The 23,623-nt window shown below is 43.9% G+C and overlaps 1 protein-coding gene across 2 annotated transcripts in view; it reads left to right on the top strand.

Moving 5' to 3' along the window:
- The first annotated feature begins 1,850 nt into the window (after positions 1 to 1,850).
- The window catches only part of prkg1b (protein kinase cGMP-dependent 1b), a 609,599-nt gene continuing 587,826 nt past the window's right edge, over positions 1,851 to 23,623 (top strand). For both annotated transcript variants that reach the window (XM_068002574.1, XM_068002575.1), the window contains exon 1: positions 1,851 to 2,581. In XM_068002574.1, coding sequence (XP_067858675.1) covers positions 2,319 to 2,581 — 263 coding nt within the window. In that variant the 5' untranslated portion in view covers positions 1,851 to 2,318. The remainder of the gene's footprint in view (positions 2,582 to 23,623) is intronic.

Here is a 23,623-nt window from a genome sequence, read left to right on the forward strand (position 1 = left end):
CACTTTACCAAAGAGAAGCTTAGTGCATCAATTTGTTTAGAAACGGATACTTGCTATGCTCTGGTTATCACATAGCTGGCTATAAGGACAGAATGGAGGAATGGCGTGTTTATGCATGGAGGCGTTTTAATTTAGCTGCCGACGATTTTGCATCTAAATTAGCACCGAGACAAATCGTCCTGTAATTACCAATACAAAGTCTTCCCCCCACCCCCCGCCCCGAAACCTGCTCGTGTTGTACTACATCTCCCAAATCTTAAAGCAAGGCCTTCACTTTGTGAGTGAGTGAATCTTGTTGCCAGGAATTTGTTATCTGTGTCCTGGCTCAGAGAAAACTCTTGCTTTAGTGTAGCCGGCTGTAAATGTTGCTAGGAAAACTGAAAGCATTCCCGAAAACTTTTTACTTACTAATGATACTTGCAGGAGCCCCTTCACCACTCCCAGTGAATTTGGGACGATGCATCTCTGAGTATTTGACATTGGCGGACATATCCCACACGATGGCGCTGGACCCCGCTTGCAGCCAGTATAAGAAACGATAAAAGAGACACCTGTCATTTGAGTGAAGCTCAGATTATCTATCTCGTCCAAAGGATCTGAAGTTTGTGTAGTATAGAAGTAATTAACAAATCACATGAGGATTTAGTAGTAAAGGAGGAGATACGGTTCTTTCAACTCTTGGGTTTACACATTACAGTTTGATTTTTTTTAAAATGAATCCATATTTTAATCCAAAGTCATCTGTTGACAAATACACAGGGCAGGTAGTGGTAGACGAGGGACTTTAGACAAGGGCTATTGTAAGGAGTTTCAGGTTCAATGACGTCCCATCCAGTAACTGGACACAGTGAAGTCAAATATTCGGCAGCACTTTTATTACATTAATTCAAAAAGGATTAATCACTAAATCTTAGCATTAACTGCCTATTTACGCGTGTCGATCAACCTAGTTCTGGTGTGAGCGAGATGTTTTTTGTGTAGAATGTGTGTGCGGGGGACAGGGTGAACCCGGTCTTGTAAGTCCCATGACCTTGTATTCGGAGCCAACACGTCTTTAAATCGGAGATCAAAAGGCTGACAAGCGGACAGGCTGCAACACTTGTACAGTAGAAAGTTACTTGGCACACAGCGTCAACACGAGTCAATGGTACATTCCCGAACAAACCTCGGATGAGTGATGAGTGAGCTGAGAAAGAAAACTTGTGTAAAATCGAGCGAACTACTTTACTGGAAAAGCGTCTGTCTGCTGTTATGGAAAACTGCAAGTGATCTGATTGAAGGGAATAGGAGCCAACGGATAAAATATTACGAGCCCTTGTAAAGTTAATAATTACTAACTGTGTGCTGTTTAATTCCATGTGGGAAGATAACCAGATTAGAGACTTCAATAAAACTTCTTCGTTCTGTATAAAGGGCTGCCTCACACAAAACGAAGAAATCACTAACGAAGACGGGGACACACCAATATCGGTGCATTGAGTGTCAGGCTGAAAACTCCAAGACAGAATTGCAATGAGCTGTAAACGGCAAACTCCAGTGGACATTGTTCCCCTCTTGTCCGGACCATGGTAGAATATTCCTGGCACTATTTGGGACAACCAATTGATGGGGCTGATGTCGAGTTTTCCACAATGGGACCGGTATTATCTTTTTTTAAAAAAGGAACAGGTCGCGTTGCTCGCTAACTATTGGGGGAGTCAGCTCTCGCCTCTGGTAACAGCTCCCCCAGTCCTGAAGAAGTGTCTTTTAAGGACTAGCTTTGTGTTACGGGGCGGCGCTTCACTCTTGACGATCACATGGGAGAATTGCTGCTATTTCAAGAAACGAGACCTTCAGTACGCCAGGCAGCTTTCCCCCCCTTTTATTGCAGCAGTTTGAGTGAAAATCCGATTGTCGGATGGAAGGATTCTGGCCCCGTTGAATAGCTGGCGAGTTGCACTAACGTTGAGTGGCTCAGAGTCTCTGGAGAGGTAGAACAGCCCCCTAATTGGTTTCTGAATGAAAGATAATCTCCGGCTCCCAGGAGAAACTCGGGGTTAGCACTAAGCATTGATGCTCACTGTATCCAATAGTGCCCATCCTACCCCTCCCGTCCATTCAGCAATAAGTGCATCGAATCAATCTCCCATCACCGTTTAGTGCCGGATCTCTTCTCCCAAAGAACACAGAGTTCACTGGTTGGGATTCAAATTTTCTTTTCGTTATTTTATCTCCACCCCCCCCCCCCCTCCTTCCTCCCTCCCCTCCCCAGTTCCTGTCGCTGTTCTCTGGCTGTGTATATATATATACATATATATACACATTTTTTAAGGGGCAGAATGAGTGATCTGGAGGAGGATTTTGCTGCGGTTCTGATGCTCAAAGACGATCGGATCCAAGTGCTGGAGTCGCGTCTGGCTGAAAAGGACGAAGAGATTCAGGAGCTGAAGAGGAAGTTGCACAAATGCCAGTCAGTGCTGCCCAGCACCCAGATGGCACCCAGGACCAGGAGGGCACAGGGTATCTCGGCGGAGCCCCAGACCTACCGCTCCTTCCAGGACCTTACTCGGCAGTCCTTCAGAAGATACGCCAAGACTGAAAGGTAAGGACCCGAGAGGGGTCTCTCTCTCTCTCTCTCTCTCACTGTGACCATTTCTACAGCGAGCTCCGTGCCCTATCCTGGGAGAGAATAAAGCGAGTTACCTGCTTTTTACTACTTGCAAGTGTAGAAGGGTCGGATGTGTGTTGACTGGGTATTATGGGTTGGTTTATTGGGAGCACCCTTCATCCTGCGATTGAACGGATCTGATCGAGATCTCGGAGCTGTTCTCCAGAGTTCCTCTAAGCCCAGTCTGAGCGCTGTTTGCTGGTGTAATCTGAGTGGGGATTGGTGAAAGTCACTTCAAATGGCAATCCTAGCTCCGGGCACGGTCAGAGAATAGCTATTTAACAAAAATCGTGACTATGGAGATGGATGCGATTGGGAAATTAATATAGAAGTAAATAAGCACCTCGCTTGTGAATGATGGGGAAAGTGCCCAGAACTATCGCACGTTATATCATCGAACCGTCCACTCACTTTCTAAACCGAGCTCAGTATCGACTCACATTTAAAAGTTGACATCCATTAGCTTTTGGGTCTGAACTATTTCAGAGGCTGCAAAAAAAACCCCAAAAATCGTCCAGTAATAGTTCCCATCCTGAAGTGAGTGACATTCTCAGTTATTCGTCCGGTTTAATGTAACACATTGCACATAAAACGTCGCCATTAATAGTTTATTTATTGCTGTAGTGTATTAAATTTGATTTCCCCAATAATCGTGTGCTGTTCTCATGTATCCAGAATGGATGGTAAATACGAGCTGGTAATAGGATGATTCCAGGCTGAGTCTTCACTTTCCGGCTAAAGACGCTGCAAGTGACCTGAAACTGCAGAAGTTACCGCCCCGCACCCCCCACATGGCACACTCTTAAATTCTGTATAAATGCTTCAAACAGGATATCCAGCTTTTCAGTTGGACCGAGCGATGTGACGGGGAGCCGATACCCAGGCGGGACCTCACTGTCAGGCTCAATAAAAGTCCAGTCATGCATCTGGGAAGCACAGGCATCTCCGACTTTGGACTGACGACAGGGTCGAAGAACTGAGCCTCTGCTTCTCGATTTCCTGAACTTTTATCCCCCCCCCCCTGTTGGGCCTGAGTTGAAATCTTTAATCTAGAAACGCACCCTTTACATCTACAATTACTGACACACGCGAGTTGCCACTTTCACCAGTCGACTGATGAAACAGAACTGAAATTGAGAGGGCAATTGACGCCGCTGGTTTAACTCGTGCTAAGTAGCATCAATTGTATGGGGGGGATTACACTGTATCCTGGGGAGGGCCTTGTTTGGCTGTCAGTGGAGAGCGGGAAGTCACTCTTTCAATTTATGGACATTTAGTGACTGACGACCAGGCTGAAACAGCAACGCCTGAAGCAAATGGCAGCTGTCCCCAGGAGAGGCATGGGGAGGCACGGGGGACCTCCAGAGCTTCTTAACCCTCTCGGCACTGATAGGAGACAACGTGACAGCTGGAAAATAAAAGCAGCAGTGCCCAAAATCTCATTGCGACCAGAAGTCTGGATAGGCTGGAGTTCAGCCGCAGATGGAACGCTTCCGGCCCCAACTGCTGTTGCTAAAGCTGATGGTAAATAATTGATGCGGCCATTGGAAAATAATAGCCTTTCCCGGAAAGCGAGAGACAGTTGCAGACAGACAGCCAAGTGAAATTTAGATCGCGCCGCCTTCAGGTCATGACTGAGACATTGATGTCATTCATCCCATGCACAGCACCCAACCAAGGGCAAAAGAAACCCTCCCCCCACCTCAAACACACCTAGTCCCAAATACCTATCACCCCTCACCTCAAACACACCTAGTCCCAAATCCCTAACACCCCCACCTCAAACACACCGAGTCCCAAATCCCTAACACCTCTCACCCCAAACACACCTCGTCCCAAATCCCTAACACCCCCACCTCAAACACACCGAGTCCCAAATCCCTAACACCCCTCACCCCAAACACACCTAGTCCCAAATCCCTAACACCCCTCACCCCAAACACACCTCGTCCCAAATCCCTAACACCCCCACCTCAAACACACCTAGTCCCAAATCCCTAACACCCCCACCTCAAACACACCTAGTCCCAAATCCCTAACACCCCTCACCCCAAACACACCTAGTCCCAAATCCCTAACACCCCTCACCTCAAACACACCTAGTCCCAAATCCCTAACACCCCTCACCCCAAACACACCTAGTCCCAAATCCCTAACACCCCCACCTCAAACACATCTAGTCCTCAATCCCTAACACCCCTCACCCCAAACACACCTCATCCCAAATCCCTAACACCCCTCACCTCAAACACACCTAGTCCCAAATCCCTAACACCCCCACCTCAAACACACCTAGTCCCAAATCACTACACCCCTCACCTCAAACACACCTAGTCCCAAATCCCTAACACCCCTCACCCCAAACACACCTAGTCCCAAATCCCTACCACCCCTCACCCCAAACACCCCTAGTCCCAAATCACTAACACCCCTCACCTCAAACACACCTAGTCCCAAATCCCTAACCCCCTCACCTCAAACACACCTAGTCCCAAATCCCTAACACCCCTCACCTCAAACACACCTAGTCCCAAATCCCGAACACCCCTCACCCCAAACACACCAATCCCAAATCCCTAACACCCCTCACCCCAAACACACCTAGTCCCAAATTCCTAACACCCCTCACCTCAAACACACCTAGTCCCAAATCCCTAACACCCCTCACCCCAAACACACCTAGTCCCAAATCCCTAACACCCCTCACCCCAAACACACCTCATCCCAAATCCCTAACACCCCTCACCCCAAACACACCTAGTCCCAAATCCCTAACACCCCCCACATCAAACACACCTAGTCCCAAATCCCTAACACCCCCCACATCAAACACACCTAGTCCCAAATCCCTAACCCCCTCACCTCAAACACACCTAGTCCCAAATCCCTAACAACCCCTCACCTCAAACACACCTAGTCCCAAATCCCGAACACCCCTCACCCCAAACACACCAATCCCAAATCCCTAACACCCCTCACCCCAAACACACCTAGTCCCAAATCCCTAACACCCCTCACCCCAAACACACCTAGTCCCAAATCCCTAACACCCCTCACCCCAAACACACCTAGTCCCAAATCCCTAACACCCCCCACATCAAACACACCTAGTCCCAAATCCCTAACACCCCCCACATCAAACACACCTAGTCCCAAATCCCTAACACCCCTCACCCCAAACACACCTAGTCCCAAATCCCTAACACCCCCACCCCAAACACACCTAGTCCCAAATCCCTAACACCTCTCACCCCAAACACACCTAGTCCCAAATCCCTAACACCCCCCACATCAAACACACCTAGTCCCAAATCCCTAACACCCCTCACCTCAAACACACCTAGTCCCAAATCCCTAACACCCCCCACCTCAAACACACCTAGTCCCAAATCCCTAACACCCCTCACCCCAAACACACCTAGTCCCAAATCCCTAACACCCCCCACCTCAAACACACCTAGTCCCAAATCCCTAACACCCCCACCCCAAACACACCTAGTCCCAAATCCCTAACACCTCTCACCCCAAACACACCTAGTCCCAAATCCCTAACACCCCCCACATCAAACACACCTAGTCCCAAATCCCTAACACCCCTCACCTCAAACACACCTAGTCCCAAATCCCTAACACCCCCCACCTCAAACACACCTAGTCCCAAATCCCTAACACCCCTCACCCCAAACACACCTAGTCCCAAATCCCTAACACCCCCCACCCCAAACACACCTAGTCCCAAATCCCTAACACCCCCCACCTCAAACACACCTAGTCCCAAATCCCTAACACCCCTCACCCCAAACACACCTAGTCCCAAATCCCTAACACCCCCCACCTCAAACACACCTAGTCCCAAATCCCTAACACCCCTCACCCCAAACACACCTAGTCCCAAATCCCTAACACCCCTCACCCCAAACACACCTAGTCCCAAATCCCTAACACCCCCACCTCAAACACACCGAGTCCCAAATCCCTAACACCCCTCACCCCAAACACACCTAGTCCCAAATCCCTAACACCCCTCACCCCAAACACACCTAGTCCCAAATCCCTAACACCCCTCACCCCAAACACACCTAGTCCCAAATCCCTAACACCTCTCACCCCAAACACACCTCGTCCCAAATCCCTAACACCCCCACCTCAAACACACCTAGTCCCAAATCCCTAACATCCCTCACCCCAAACACACCTAGTCCCAAATCCCTAACACCCCTCACCCCAAACACACCTAGTCCCAAATCCCTAACACCCCTCACCCCAAACACACCTAGTCCCAAATCCCTAACACCCCTCACCCCAAACACACCTAGTCCCAAATCCCTAACACCCCTCACCTCAAACACACCTAGTCCCAAATCCCTAACACCCCTCACCTCAAACACACCTAGTCCCAAATCCCTAACACCCCTCACCTCAAACACACCTAGTCCCAAATCCCTAACACCCCTCACCCCAAACACACCTAGTCCCAAATCCCTAACACCCCTCACCTCAAACACACCTAGTCCCAAATCCCTAACACCCCCCACCCCAAACACACCTAGTCCCAAATCCCTAACACCCCTCACCCCAAACACACCTAGTCCCAAATCCCTAACACCTCTCACCCCAAACACACCTCGTCCCAAATCCCTAACACCCCCACCTCAAACACACCTAGTCCCAAATCCCTAACATCCCTCACCCCAAACACACCTAGTCCCAAATCCCTAACACCCCTCACCCCAAACACACCTAGTCCCAAATCCCTAACACCCCTCACCCCAAACACACCTAGTCCCAAATCCCTAACACCCCTCACCCCAAACACACCTAGTCCCAAATCCCTAACACCCCTCACCTCAAACACACCTAGTCCCAAATCCCTAACACCCCTCACCTCAAACACACCTAGTCCCAAATCCCTAACACCCCTCACCTCAAACACACCTAGTCCCAAATCCCTAACACCCCTCACCCCAAACACACCTAGTCCCAAATCCCTAACACCCCTCACCTCAAACACACCTAGTCCCAAATCCCTAACACCCCCCACCCCAAACACACCTAGTCCCAAATCCCTAACACCCCTCACCTCAAACACACCTAGTCCCAAATCCCTAACATCCCTCACCCCAAACACACCTAGTCCCAAATCCCTAACACCTGTCACCTCAAACACACCCAGTCCCAAATCCCTAACATCCCTCACCCCAAACACACCTCATCCCAAATCCCTAACACCCCTCACCCCAAACACCCCTAGTCCCAAATCCCTAACACCCCTCACCCCAAACACACCTAGTCCCAAATCCCTAACACCCCTCACCCCAAACACACCTCATCCCAAATCCCTAACACCCCTCACCCCAAACACACCTAGTCCCAAATCCCTAACACCCCTCACCCCAAACACACCTCATCCCAAATCCCTAACACCCCTCACCTCAAACACACCTAGTCCCAAATCCCTAACATCCCTCAACCCAAACACACCTAGTCCCAAATCCCTAACCCCCTCACCCCAAACACCCCTAGTCCCAAATCCCTAACCCCCTCACCCCAAACACCCCTAGTCCCAAATCCCTAACACCCCTCACCCCAAACACACCTAGTCCCAAATCCCTAACACCCCTCACCCCAAACGCACCAATCCCAAATCTCTAACACCCCCACCTCAAACACACCTAGTCCCAAATCCCTAACATCCCTCAACCCAAACACACCTAGTCCCAAATCCCTAACCCCCTCACCCCAAACACCCCTAGTCCCAAATCCCTAACACCCCTCACCCCAAACACACCTAGTCCAAAATCTCTAACACCCCTCACCCCAAACACCCCTAGTCCCAAATCCCTAACACCCCTCACCCCAAACACCCCTAGTCCCAAATCCCTAACACCCCTCACCCCAAACACACCTAGTCCCAAATCCCTAACACCCCTCACCCCAAACGCACCAATCCCAAATCTCTAACACCCCCACCTCAAACACACCTAGTCCCAAATCCCTAACATCCCTCAACCCAAACACACCTAGTCCCAAATCCCTAACCCCCTCACCCCAAACACCCCTAGTCCCAAATCCCTAACACCCCTCACCCCAAACACACCTAGTCCAAAATCTCTAACACCCCTCACCCCAAACGCACCAATCCCAAATCTCTAACACCCCTCACCTCAAACACACCTAGTCCCAAATTCCCAAACACACCTTGTCCCAAATCCCTAACATCCCTCAACCCAAACACACCTAGTCCCAAATCCCTAACCCCCTCACCCCAAACACCCCTAGTCCCAAATCCCTAACACCCCTCACCCCAAACACACCTAGTCCAAAATCTCTAACACCCCTCACCCCAAACGCACCAATCCCAAATCTCTAACACCCCTCACCTCAAACACACCTAGTCCCAAATTCCCAAACACACCTTGTCCCAAATCTCTAACACCCCTCACCTCAAACACACCTAGTCCCAAATCCCTAACACCCCCCACCTCAAACACACCTAGTCCCAAATCTCTAACACCCACCACCCCAAACACACCTAGTCCCAAATCCCTAACACCCCTCACCCTAATCACACCTAATCCAAATGTCTAATACCCTTCACCCCAAACACACCTAGTCCCAAATCTCTAACACCATTCACCCCAATAACACCTAATCCTATATGTGTAATACCCTTCACCCCAATTACACCTAGTGCCAAATCTCTAACACCCCTCTCCCCACCTGCACAGGCATGTATGAGGACATGGCTTGGCAATGGAACAGCTGCCAGTAGAACAAACATTTTCTTCAAAATATTTTCTTTAATTTTAATGCAAGGTTTCAACAGTTGGAAGTGTAATTGTTCTGTAGCGAGTACAATCCAGTTCTGAACTGCTTCTCACATAGCTTCCGCTTTGATTCTCTCTCTCTTATACAATACCTTAAAATGACACTTTGGATGCTGATTTTGTTCATTGATTTGATGCCTTCTTTCATTCTTTGTGTTTTATTCTCAGTATTTAACACTATCCTAAGGCAGTTTCCCTGCATATTTCCTTAGGATGGTGCTCTGGATTGCTCTGTACTGTGGGTGCTTGCTCCTTCTCTGATATCAACTGTTAAAAACCTGGCCAGCAGCATAGTACAACAATTTTTATTCTTTTAAAACAAAAACTTCATTACTAAGAGAAGAGTGAATTCAAGCTTTGATCAAAACCTGCAATCTAATGGGGCAAAAGAAAAGCCGAACACTGAGGATGCTGAAGATCTGAAGTAAAAACAGTCAATGCTGGAAACACTCACGTGTGGAGAGAGTAACGGAGTTAACCTTTCAGTTATGATGAAAGGTCATCGACTTGAAACGTTAATTCTGTTTCTCTTTCCACAGATGTCGCCTGACCTGCTGAGTGTTTTCCAGCATTTTCTGTTTTTACATCTAATAGGACAGCTTACTGTAAACCAGTTCCTCATAGGTAGGAATTATATTTCTGTTAGTGTGAAAACTATTCACATTGATGCTTGGGAGATTGGAGTCAGACTAGTGTTGCTATAAAATGAATGATGTAAGATGTACTGTAGCTCGAGTCTCCAGCAGCCAAGCATTAGACTGCAGCCAGGAGGGTCTGGGTTTAATGCCAGTCTCCTCTGGAAATGAGAAAACTAAGAGGAAATCTGCTAGAGATCTTTAAAATTATGAAGGGTTTGATAGATTGGATGTGGAGAAACTGTTTTCATTTGTGGGTGAGTCCAGAACAAGGGGGAGTAAATATAAGATAACCGCTAACAGATCAAATAAAGAATTTAGGAGGAATTTTGTTACACAGAGGGTGGTGAGAATGTGGAACTCGTTGCCATGTGGAGTGGTTGAAGCAGATAGCACTGATACATTTAAGGGGAGGTTTGATTTATGCATGAGGGAGAGGGGGGTCAGGGTGGGAAGAGTGGGAGGAGGCTCATTTGGACTATAAATACCGGCATACACCAGTTGGGCCGAATGGCCTGTTTCGGTGCTGTAGATTCTATGAAATTCTACAATGGTGAAACTTAACTACTTTGTTTGGCTGAATTCAAAGTCCTTTACTTGGCTGCTAGCTACTGCACTTTGGATTAATCCAATATTCTACCTGGGGTGGGGTAAGGTGAAATAACAGGAGCACCTCCACCTTTACAACACCAGTCTGACTCTACTTATGAGGAACCTGTTTACAATAAGCCGTCCTATTAGATTATAGGCTTTGATCAAAGCTTGAACTTACCCTTGTCACGATAGTGGAGTTTGTGCTTAAACACATTGCAGGAAGTTTTAAAAGTGGCTGTGTTGTGATGCTGGTCAGGGTTTTAACAGTTAATATGAGAGAATCAGTGCTCCCTGACAGTGGATGAGCTTAAGGGATGTCTAAGGTTATGACCATCATCCTCCCCAGGTGAAAGGGAAGACTTAGCATGGGGTCGCCAATCTTAGTTCCTCAACCTCACTTATACCTTATCCACATGGCCATTTTGATATAACAGCAGACATCGGTCCAGAGACCAGAGAGTTAAATGCACAGGAACTTAATGCCACGATTGTATTTATGTTGTCAGCTCAATATCAGCTTCAGGGTCCAAATCAGTAAGTGGAGCTTCCAAGGTCAGTATGCTCATGACAGTATCGTGGGGCTGCCAAAAGAGCACTGTGTGTGCCCTGGAGCCTGGACTAGTTGTTCTTTCAAACACAGGTGTGTATCCCTTCTATCAAACCTGAAACTATTCTGTGGTAGTGCAGAGGGATTGAAAATGCACAGCAGAATATAATCATCTGACGTGTGTTACTAAAACCGAAACCGTCCGGGTGAGATGAAAAAATGTTGTTACTTAGAACGATATTGAAATCTTTAATTAACATATATTTCCCAAATGCAATTAATACATGAGTAGAAGGCGCTTTACTTTAAAATGGTTTTGATATATTTGAACTGGAACGGTTTGACTCTAACATGTTTCATTCTCCAACACTGACATTGTACACAAATAAAGTATTTACCTAAATTTAACTCTATTTCCTCCCTAATAAAGGTGAAGTACTGGTATCTTGTTTGCCCATAATCTTATAGTGGACTGACAGCCTGACCCTGTTTCTCTGATCTTGTAAGGAGTGCATTCTGGCATGGAGCTGGCCATCCACACAGAATTATACAGCACAGAAGGAGGCCATGCGTCCCATCGTGCCTGTGCTGGCTCTTTTTAAGGCCCACTCCCTCACTCTTTCCCCATAGCCCTGCAAATTTTTCCTTTTCAAGTATATTTATCCAATTCCCTTTTGAAAGTTACTAGTGAATCTGCTTCCACCACCCTTTCAGGCAGTGCATTCCTGTGCTATCCTAGCACAGGTCAATCTATTGAATGATTGCACAGCAGTTTAATGTAGTTTTAAAGTTTTGATTTTGCAGCACGAATCCACACATTGTGAAGTCTCAAAGCTGAGCTAAACAAGGACACATTTGATCTGAGTTCTCGCCTCTGGTAAACAAGTGCTAGGATTTACATCGGAGCTCTTCACATATCTACGGGCAATGATGGATGGCAGTGTGACATTTCTGCAAGGATTGCCAACTTTAGTTACCAGTCTGGTATTGTTCTACAGATAATGGTGTAGGATTAGGCAGACCAGTAGCTTTTAAAAAAATTACAAAAACCATATATAATCAGAAGCATCAGTTTTAGTTTGTGGTTAGATATAATGATCATCAAATGCTCCATAGGCTTTCATTGTTGTTTGTAGTAGTTTGGCTTGTAGATGTTTATCAGGAATTTGCTTCTCCTGCAGGCTGGCCATTTCTTGGACAGGACTGTAAGGGCACTGAGCAGTGCGTAGCAGTGAGAGGCAGCTGCTGCAGTGATGGACCAGGGGGGCACGTTCCTTTTACGTTTAATTTGAATAAATATTTGGAACGTTGTCGAGAATTTTTTTCAGTGAAAGCTCACTTTGATGCAACACCAGCGTTAGTCGGCCAGGCTCCGTTCATTCTGCCACTGGTTGTGTCTCGTGCCAAAATGGTCCTTCACATTCGAATAAATGCATCTCATCTTGCTCAAATTCTCTGAATATTTGGGTAATTTCTGAAAATTTACCCGAGACTTAGGGAAAATATTCACAGTTGACAGCGTGAGATCGCTTGATGTGACCCGCAACGACAATACAATCTGGCATTTCCTCAGCATCCAAAACTGTAGTGGCAAACATCACCAAAGGACATCTTGAGTTGTAATTGAATGATTTCCTAGTAATTGAAGAGCCTGTACAATTTCTGAAATTTGATAATTTATTAAGTGCAGTGCTAGATTTAACTATTTATATAATATATATAATTAATGTTAAATTACTCTTCTCAGGAAAGAGATGACCTAAGTTTTAAGAGGTTTAATTCTTTTGCATTTCAAATGTGCACAAGATTTTGTTGCGCACAATAATAAGTATCATTTATCGACTAATTAAAATGAATTGCATCTCACCACAAAGCCCTGAAGAAGAGCACATAATATAAATCAAAAACATTACTTAATTTTTTTGTTTGTTTTTTGGGAGTTAAACAATATTACATCCTCGTGCATTTGGAAGGTTGGAATAATTATACATCCAAATGGACATCTGCATGTGTTTCTCATTCAAATAATGCTCTCCTCTACAGTAAATGTAAGTAGTGTTAATATTGGACATGAGTATTCAGGCTTGCTCAGCAATTACAAAATAGATTATTCAAGCTACTCATGTGCCTATTGATTTCTATCGGAAGAGCTAGTCAGGAAGTAGTAAAGGGAGATATTTGAAACCACTCCTTTGTCTGAGGTGCTTTCAAGGGCAGAGGCATACAAAAAGAACAATTCACAGACCAAATGTAATCTAAAAGAATAAGCATAAGCGTTATTTTACAATTGTTTGTCCATTTATATTCAGCGATTCCACGAATCTGGTTTCTTTTAAATGAAAATAGACACTTAAAAACTAGAAGACAATAGAGATATACCTAATGCAGACTCTATCGCAGCTGTTGGTATTGATACACAGCAAAATCACAGCAGCCATTATCCTAGTACTGTATTTCAAAAAGTTCCTCTAATGGATTATTAATTTGATAGTAAGCGTATGCTTTGAAAGGAGGCTATGCTGCAATCATATGAGTGGCTCAGCAGTCACATTCTTATCATCTCTAATGCTATAATCTTTCCGAAAGACCATTAACAACATTACAATTTTGGCACCATTTTTATGTGTTTCTGTTATCCTACTCTTCCATTAAGAAAAACAGCACTGCACCCAGGTTAGGTGTGGTCATTGCTGAGCAATATATCTGACTGAGAGCGTCGAATTAGAATTCTATTGTTTGATCTAAAGAATTGTGGCTTAAATCAGGTACAGAGCAATTTGATGATGGCCTGCTCTCTTTACGGGCTATGATAATCCTAAATCAAATGAGATAGAACACTCTCAGTGCGGTTTCCGATGGGAATGAGTTGACAATTTAATGCTGGCCATGACTCGGCACAAATTGAGATCAGAGTGGGCATATAGGCCACAAGATGCTGATATCGGAAATGCTAGCTGGTACAGAGTCGGGAATGTTCTCCTGAGGTTGGCATTAAATGACATTGTCAGCATAGTGCAGATGGAACTTTACTCCACACTTAATCTGTGCTTGTCCTAACCTGGGATTGCATGATGTTGATATTAGTTCTAATACTTTCAACACTGATTCGAAAAACTGGAAAGTGTTCGAATGCTTTTCGGTTTTAGTTTTTAATTTCCTGGATTTTTTTTTAATAAATCCAGGTTAAAAAAAATTGGAAGGGGTGGGGGGCATTGAACATTGCATTTTCTGAAAATCAGAAATTCAACGTTACAAAAATACTCAGCAAAAACTTTTACACATATAGTCTCTCTTACTGGGTAGTTTTAAAAGTTAGTTCCCCGCCCCACACTTTTGTTATCCAAGTATTTTGTTGGTATAATGGAGAAGAGATGAGAGAAAACACTACAGAGTACATCAGCTGAAAGAGGGTCACATAGTCACACATCTTAGGACTCATAGAATAGAATCATAGAATGGTTACAGCACAGAAGGAGGCTATTCAGCCCATCAAGCCTGTGCCAGCTCTTTGTAAGAGCAATCCAGTTAGTCCCATCCCCCGCTCTTTCCCCGTAGCCCTGCTAATTTTTTCCCTTCAAGTATTTATTTAATTCCTTTTTAAAAGCCATGATTGAATCTGCTTCCACCACCCTTTCAGTACATTCTAGATCATAACTACTCGCTGCATAAAAATTTTTTTCCTCATGTCGCCTTTAGTTCTTTTGCCAATCACCTTAAATCTGTGTCCTCTGGTTCTCGACCCTTCCGCCAATGGGAACAGTTTCTCTTTATTTACTTTATCTAAACCCGTCACGATTTTGAACACTTCTTTCAAATCTCCTCTCAACCTTCTCTGCTCTAAGGAGACCCCAGCTCATTCAATCTATCCACGTAACTGAAGTCCCTCATCTCTGGAACCATTCTAGTAAATCTTTTCTGCACCCTCTCTGAGGCCTTCACATCCCTCCTAAAGTGTGGTGCCCACAATTGGACACAATACTCCAGCTGTAGCTGAACCAGTGTTTTATAAAGGTTAAAATAACTCTGTAAAGCCCAGGATTCTGTATGCCATTTTAACCACTTTCTCAACCTGCCCTGCCACCTTCAAAGATTTATGCACGTATACCCAGGTCTCTCTATTCTTGCACCCCCTTTAGAATTGTACCTTTTAGTTTATATTGTCTCTCCTCATTCTTCCTGCCAAAATGTATCACTTCGCACTTCTCTGCGTTAAATTTTATCTACCCTGTGTCCGCCCAATCCACCAGCCTGTCTGTATCCTTTTGAAGATTTCGGGAAATCATGCGTGTTGGCAAGTTTGTCACTTTTCCTTCTAAAATTAGTTTTAAAAGAAAAACGGATTTGGAATAGCTTTAAAATATAGGAATTTACTCAGTAAGAATTCATTGATAAAATTGGGAATAAAGATCCTTAGTTAAACCTGAATCAGTATTGCCTCGATACCTATGAGAAATGAGTGCAAGTTATTACAATAAATTATTTAAAACCAAGTCACTTGGAGGGGTTCGAAAGTGAGGGCAAACATTTAAAAAATGGCATGCAGAGGGATGAGAGCTAATTGTAGTTGCTGAGATTCACTGGTTGCTTTTGTGTACAAAGGATACCGTCGTAGTTAATGAATGTTTACAAGTCATTCTGAAATCAGTGTGATCAATACTAAATATATCTAGGAGACATATGGGTGAGATTTGAAATGAATTAATGGGCTACCTAGTGCCGGCTGCAGCAATTTAAATCTACTGGAGCATGATTTTTATTTCTCTTGTGGCATCAGATTTAAAATAAATGATTAAAATATCAACCCGGCTGACTTTGCTTATTTCTACCACTGGAGTGAGTGTTTGGTCTGTTCATCAGAGGCCCTATACTTGTATAAAGAAAGAAAAAAACTTGCATTTATATAGTGCCTTTCATAAGCTCAAAGCGCTTGACAGCCAATGAAATATTTTTGAAGGGTAGTCACTGTTGTAATGTAGGAAACACAGCAGCCAATTTGCACACAACAATGTGATAATGACCAGATAACCTGTTTTTTTAATAATGTTGGTTGAAGGATAAATATTGGTCAGGACACTGGGGAGAACCCCTCTGTTCTTTTTTGAAATGGTGCCATGGAATGTTTTATGTCCACCTGTGAGGGTAGATGGGGCCTCATCCAAAAAGATGGCACACTCTGACAGTGCAGCACTCCCTCAGTACTGCACTAGAATGTCAGCCTGGATTTTTGTGCTCAAATTTCTGGAGTAGGACTTGAACCCACAACCTTCTGACTCAGAGACAAGAGTGCTACCACTGAGGCACGACTGACACATGTGATAGTCAAATATAGACAGGTAGGAGAAGCTAGCGTGGCCATATACATGCTGAGATAGGTTTGGCGGAGGCTTTTAAGGTGGATAGAGAGAAGGCAATGCAGAGTGCTTGTTGCCTGTAGGCTCTACCACTGATGGTGGGGTGGAGCAAGCGGACATACGCAATAGACTGGAGTGGAGATAGGAAGAAACTGATGAGAGATACGGTGTGGGGCTGGAGTGGGAAAGAGGTTGGAGAAGTGGAAGAGCAGGAAGAGGCAAAGGCATCAAAATTGATAGCCTTGATTTTGAGAATGAAGAAATCCTTGCTTCTAGCACCTGGTATTGGAAGTGAGGATGAGGGCAGAGAAGTGAAGTCGGTAGAGACAGATAACGGTGGAAAAAGAGGAATTTGTGGTTGTCCTTGTCCTGCAGGACAATCTTGGAATTACAAGAAGAGTTGGCTGCAGAGAGGGAGAGGTGAGATTGCTTAAAATGGTCAGGCCAGAACTGGCAGTGGATGGCAATGCCAGTCCTTTGCTAAGCGTGCTCAGATTGTCTCAGGGAGGTCGGGAATCTGGTGGGGATGAGGGCATTGAAAGCAAAGCAGCTGTTGAGCAGAACAATTTATCTCAGTGCCGTACAAGCTGATGTAGGAGGTTTTCATCACCCTTTTGCAAGGGGACCTGCAGCCAAATTGTAACATAGAGGGTAATTGTAACCTAACCTGCCCAGAGGCAAACTGATGGAATCAGATCAACTGCCTGTTTTACACCCTGCAAGGTTTTAACTTCAATTGACTTCAATAGAAAGTAAAATCAGGCAGGGGCGACTGATCTTCAACTGTTACGCTTCTGTACTATTCCTGGCTAGCACTGCATTGTTATGTAATGTGCTGCCAACACGAGTATCAAACAGGTAATCGAAGCATTGGCCACCATCTTTATCTCTGACTGACAGAAGTAAACTCATTACTTCATTCCAGTTGTGGCATTGATGCAAACACAATAACATTAGGAACAGGAGTAGGCCATTCAGCCTCTTGGGCCTGCTTCGCCATTCAATTAGATCAGGGCTGATCTGCACCTCAAGTACATTTTCCGACCATTGCTCCATATCCTTTGATAAGCTTACTTAACAAAAATCTATCAATCTCAGTCTTGAAAGCTTCAAATTCTCCTAGCATCCACAGCCGTTTGGGGGAGAGAGTTCCAAATTTCTTCTGCCCTTTATGTGGAAAAAGTGATTCCTGACTGGCTTACAGGCATCCTGTATTCTCCCAAGAATATTGCCTTGCTCTGGGCCATGGGCAATGCTGACAGGCTGTTCATGCAGGCCTACTGCGACAGAGAAAGGATAAGTTGGCTTCCCAACACACCTTTAAACACAGCTTGCATTGCAAGATGTTGTGTATAATGTCTGTGTGGTTTTGTGTACATGTGTGGGAGTGAATGAAAAGAGGAGCAAAGCATAAAAGCAGGACGGTTCTAGGCCTAAGCGTGGGGGGAGGCTGTACCTTCACCTTTCGCTGCTGCCTCCAGGCTCTGCAGGATGTCCCGGGAGTTGAGGGCCTGTGGTTTATTAGCTTTTATCCCAAAGGGTTATATTCCTTTGCATTTTGTGCCACCTTCTTGTGAAAGCAAAAAGTGGCCTTGAGTGTTAATTGTATCTGTGATTTATATCAATTAGTGTTAATTGTATTCAGGTGCTGCGTATCACTAAGGGACTCTCTTGTATCCATTTAAAGGAGAGTGTGTAATGTGGATCTCTGTGAATAAAGGCTTGGAAGCAGCTGAAGACCAGGCTCCAGGGATTGAAGGGAATTGGTATTTGGCGATAGTGCAAAATAGGCGATAGTGAATTGGTAATCCGTTATACACTCAATCCGATTTTTTCCTCCCATTTAACAGGCTGCTGATTTGCAGTCACCTGTTTTGCATTATTTCACCTCCATGAATCATGCAATTAGGTTGTGTTACAGCAGTTTGATCTGTAAAGCCCTTGAAAAAGAGTGTGGTCAGGCTTTTGATTCTATTTTGCATCTTGACTTGTGTGACCTTCTGATATATGGTATGCATGGGATTCTTGTACAGTTCACTGATTTGTAGGTCTTTGGACTGCATTGAGTCCAAGAAGAAAAGCTAAGTTTAGTCTGCAGTCTGCCAAACATGCTTAAATATTTCATTATTGGGCTGGTTATTGGCCTTTGTGGAACGATCGTATTGTCAACTGTAACAGATTCAAGGTGAGCTTTCTTGAGAATGTCCACTCCTTCCCTTGTCTTCTGCAGCCATTTGCATCATCTTTTTGACCCAATGTAGCTCACATCTGTCTATTAAACTAAGGCAAGCAACTCAGTGTCAGAAACTGAAGACTGCCTCGTTTCCTTTCAGTAGAGGTGGAAATTTGTATCTTTAATGGTGGGTCACAAAAATAAGACTACCCAAGTTGTGTGTTTAAAAAAAAAGCTTGATTAATATGGAGGCAGCAGAAAATGACTTGAACAATATTGCCCCATCTGTCATTTCGTTTTGTAAGACCTTTGGCTGCTTGGTGCAATATTCTGGGATACTGGAACAAGCCAGATCATTTACTAACCAGATGAAAGATCCAGAAAATAAAACATTACTTTGTTGAAATTGAGCACAAATACTAAGGATTATTACCTCTAACTGACAGCCATGTATTTGATTTTTCCCAGAAGCATTTCTCTTTGTTCTATGTGCCAATCTTTGACATTCTCATCACCACAAAGAACAGATCACAAGTAATTGTTCTGTTCTCTACAGTCATGACAGTGTTTCGTGAAGAATGAAGAACTGTGGAAGAGCTATATACATTTAGTTTTCTAAGGTGTGAGACAATAGCTCCTAAGCTCATATCTGCACCGTATTCAGCTACCCCCTTCAGGCCTCACTTCTTCTATGGTAGTATGGTTATGTAATTCTGTTTCTGGGTGTCAAGAGAAAGGTACCTCATAGTAAGAGACTCTGGCTGCGGCTATATCGTATTATTGGTCTGAACCTGGAAGCGCTTTGCAGATGGTAGCGCTTGTGTTGTACCTCGGGCCGGGAATCGCACTCCGCTGGTCATTAGAGAGCTCTGCGCGTTTGTGCTTGCATGTTTGCACAAAGCTCTGCTCCCGGCTGATAAATTTTTAAATGTCTTGAGAATGCGTGAACTCTCTGAGCACTTTATAAAATCCAGACTGGCACTGCCCTGGAGTTATACTTCATGCAATGTCAAACCCAAGTGTGGGGAGACAGCATCCCAGACGTGGTTTCACACTGCTGCATTCCTGAATCGGATCAGGATGTGACTCCAGAGTTATGCTGAAGTAACAATATAACTGTATCTTTACTAAGACTGTGTCCTTGAATGGAAGAATGAATTATTACATTCACCATATAGATGCTGGGTTGGATGAAATTACTGCGCAAGTTTGAGCCACTATTTTGCCTTCAAATTAATATTGACATTGATATGGGATTGTTCATGCTACAGTAAAAAGAATTTACCCTCTGGGCTGGACGAGCCCCCACAAATCTATAAGGCCTGTCTTTCCGTCACATCTTTTAGGGCCATCAGATAATGAGCAATTCAAAACTGGATCTTGGATGCTATTCCAGGTGGTCCTATAACCTATACTTAGATGAATTAGGATCATGGCAGTGTGTGTAAAAATGGATCTGGATTGGACCTGAAGGTCTATGTGTTTCATCCTGTTAAATGAAGTGCAGAGAGCTCCCACACTTCCACTTGGGTCATTGATCTCCTTTATTATTGACTGCAGAAATTTCTTGTTCAGTGTTCCTACTCCCCCTCCCCCAGGTGTATAAGTGATTGAATCCTATCATCCAACTTACTTTCCGTTCAGGCAGGTTACATTTTTCTGAGATGAGATTTTTGCAGAAGTCATTGATCATTTATGAGGGCATGCAATTTTTCAAGGATTCTCTTTTTGAAGATCGATTGAGGTACTGAACGTTTCATGGCAACGCATGTCTCCTTTAGAGGAAATCATGATCCCAGATCACTTTTTTGTTTGGAATCTACAACGCCAAATTCCTCATATTCCCATGCTAAAGAAATCCAAGAAGACAAAATGTCAAACCTGTCCAAACCCTTGAAAACAGCATTATGTATTGTTTATTTGAATATATGTGGAATCATCTGAGGATGCCATTTTCATGCATGTCACCTTGTTTGGGATTGAATTATGCATGGGGATGCATTGCATCATATACACACTTCATACTGTGTGATTGAAGTAACATTGTGACTTTATGCAACAGTTTGTGAATAGGAAATAAGTTGTTATCTGCTGAGGTCGCATATCTAATGAGATTGTTCGGTAGAAAATTCAGATTTGGTGATGAAAGAAAGTCAGGTTAGTCAGGAAGTCGGGGCCTTCATTTAAATATAACAGTTAACATATCCCCTCAGAGGCACCCTGGATCATGCAATTTGGCATTTATTTGATCACCATTCTTTTAACCACACTACTGGACCTTGGATAGGGTTGTTCATGGGCTTAGGGTGAATAATATATGTACCAGGGAGTGATTTAAAACTTGTAAATAAAGCTCAGAACTCAAATGGTGATAATAAACTCCTGATTTCTGCTTATTTAGTTTTTGATATCATCTGAATCCCTCAGTTAGATTACTGCCTTGTAATCGCTCCCAAGTATCCATTAGCCTCCATATCTGTGTATGCATTTGTCTATTTGGTGATGAACTATTCCAAAAGCGTGAGGGGAAATGCAACATTAATTTAAACATTATTTCTGTCTTTCTAAAACTAGATTTTCTGACATTTTTTGCAAAGCTTAAAAAGCTAGATTCAGAAGCTTATGATTAAAGTCAGTTTAGAGGGGCTGTATACTTTATTGTGCATTGTTGGTGGCAGAATTCCTAATGCTGGGATTCTACTGTGATTGTACTAGCCTGAGCTACTCAGAGGCTTGTGCAGAGATTAAGTGGACCCAAAGCAGGAATGGAGACCGAGTGCTCTCACTGCTGGAGGGGAAGCAGAGTGTCCATGAGGTTGGACTGGGAAGGCTGGAGAGAGACTGAATGAACCTGGGCCTGGGATAAAGGCTAATCGGGCTGGTGCAGAATAGAGCTGACATGGATGGAACCTATGGTAAAATGAGAAACCTGACCCTCTAACCCCATTTTGTTAGCTAAGAACATATCAGGGATTGTAATGATGCATAATGAGTCTTGGGGCCAGAGAAGAAGTAAGATCATAGATGAAGAGTAGTTCCTCAGTCAGTCACCATAAAAATAAATTAAATCTGGCGAGGCACTGCCCATCTAGTTTTCCTTTACCAAACCTTCATTCACATAGGTTAGGCCTCAGTCATGTTTCTCACTTCATAGCCCTGTCAATTAAATACTTCAGACTAATAAAATGAGAGATGGTTCTCACAGATCGACCACTTTCCAGTAGTGGACGTCCTCTGGTGTTTATGGTAAATCAAATGTTCTATTGTTGCAAGAGGGGATGCTTCACTGTTTCTGAGCAGAACTCTTCCAAACTTCTTTCCAAATCCTTTCCTTGGACATATGGATGTCTCCCCACTCCTATTCCTCCAGTGGAAGGATTTAGAAAATAAATTAGGAAGAGTTAAGCAATTTTTAAAAACTTCTTCCCAGAACATAAATAAATGCGGTTCCATTATCCATTGCAGATCAATCGATAAATACATCTTTTCCCCTCACTTACCACAGTTAAATAAATAAATCTTTATGCCTCAGGGGATGGGGAAGGCAACTCTTACCTATGTTATCAAGTGAACACTCTGTTCCATCTGTTAAGGATTTGGCTTTTAATAGTACGGGTCAAGATAATTAAAACTTAAGAAAAGACTAAACTAATGTGCCTTGTTCCTTCTTTACCAAATATCTCTGCAACAGTACTTTGTGTTACTAAAAGATTATGCTGAAATGAACTTGTTTAAAATTCAGGATTTTTATTCACAACCTCCCTAAACACATGACTAATGGTGCAGTCCTTCCTTGATAAATTATTTTTTTCTAGTGTTTTGAGCTCTCTCTCAAAACACTAAACTAAATCACACAGATGAAAGAAATGTAGCTGCTATAACCATTTGGAATACCTTACAAAATATAAATTAAAAAGCACCTGCATTTATATAGCACCTTTCACATCCTCAGGACATCCCAATTAAGTATTTTTGAAGTGTAGTCACTGTCGTAATGTAGGGAAACATGGCAGCCAATTTGTACACAGCAAGGACCCTGCAAAGAGCAATGAGATAAATGATTAGATAATCTGTTTTAGAGATGTTGGTTGAGGGATAAATGTTGGCCAGGATACCGGGAGAACTCTCTGCTCTTCTTCAAATAGAGCCATGGGAATTTTTACACGCACCTGAGGGGGCAGATCTGACCTCAGATTAACATTTCATCCGAAAGATGGCACCTCTCTCAGGACTGCACTGATGTGTTATCCTAAATAATGTACTCAAATCCCTGGGGCTTGAACTAATGACCTGACTCAAAGTTGATACAAATTAAACAATTGCACAATTTCAGAGTGCAAAGTTTCTTTTGTCACATGTAACATGCTGTAGTCGCTAAATAAATGATCCCTTGAATATAGTAACTTACATTTTATTTCAACAAACTGCCTTGGAAAAGAATGTTCAAAAGTTAATTTCTACCTTGTTAAAAGTGTGACAAATGAAACTTTGCACTTTGATATTTAATTATTATATTTGGTCCTTTTTTCTATTGGTAGCTTTCACTGATTGCTGATTGTTGCTTGATTGTTTTCATATATCCCTAGTAATTTTTTCTTTAGAAACTTGCCTGATTTTGATTGGCACACTGGGTACCTGATCAGTTGAGATTTCTTGCAGTTTTGAGCCAATTGGGTGCAAGTGTGACATAGTACGATGCCTGAGCTGTGATGGACACAGGCATTGCTAGATGCAAGACCTTACAAACTAACAGACCACCTGTGACTTTGCTTATGGTTAGTTCGGAGTTTATGTTGATGTGAGGTGAGGGTGCTGGGGTGTGGAAACGTGAAAGGGTGGCACATAGTAA

The sequence above is a fragment of the Heptranchias perlo genome, chromosome 21, assembly GCF_035084215.1.
Source record: "Heptranchias perlo isolate sHepPer1 chromosome 21, sHepPer1.hap1, whole genome shotgun sequence".
In the NCBI taxonomy this organism is placed as follows: Eukaryota; Metazoa; Chordata; class Chondrichthyes; order Hexanchiformes; family Hexanchidae; genus Heptranchias; species Heptranchias perlo.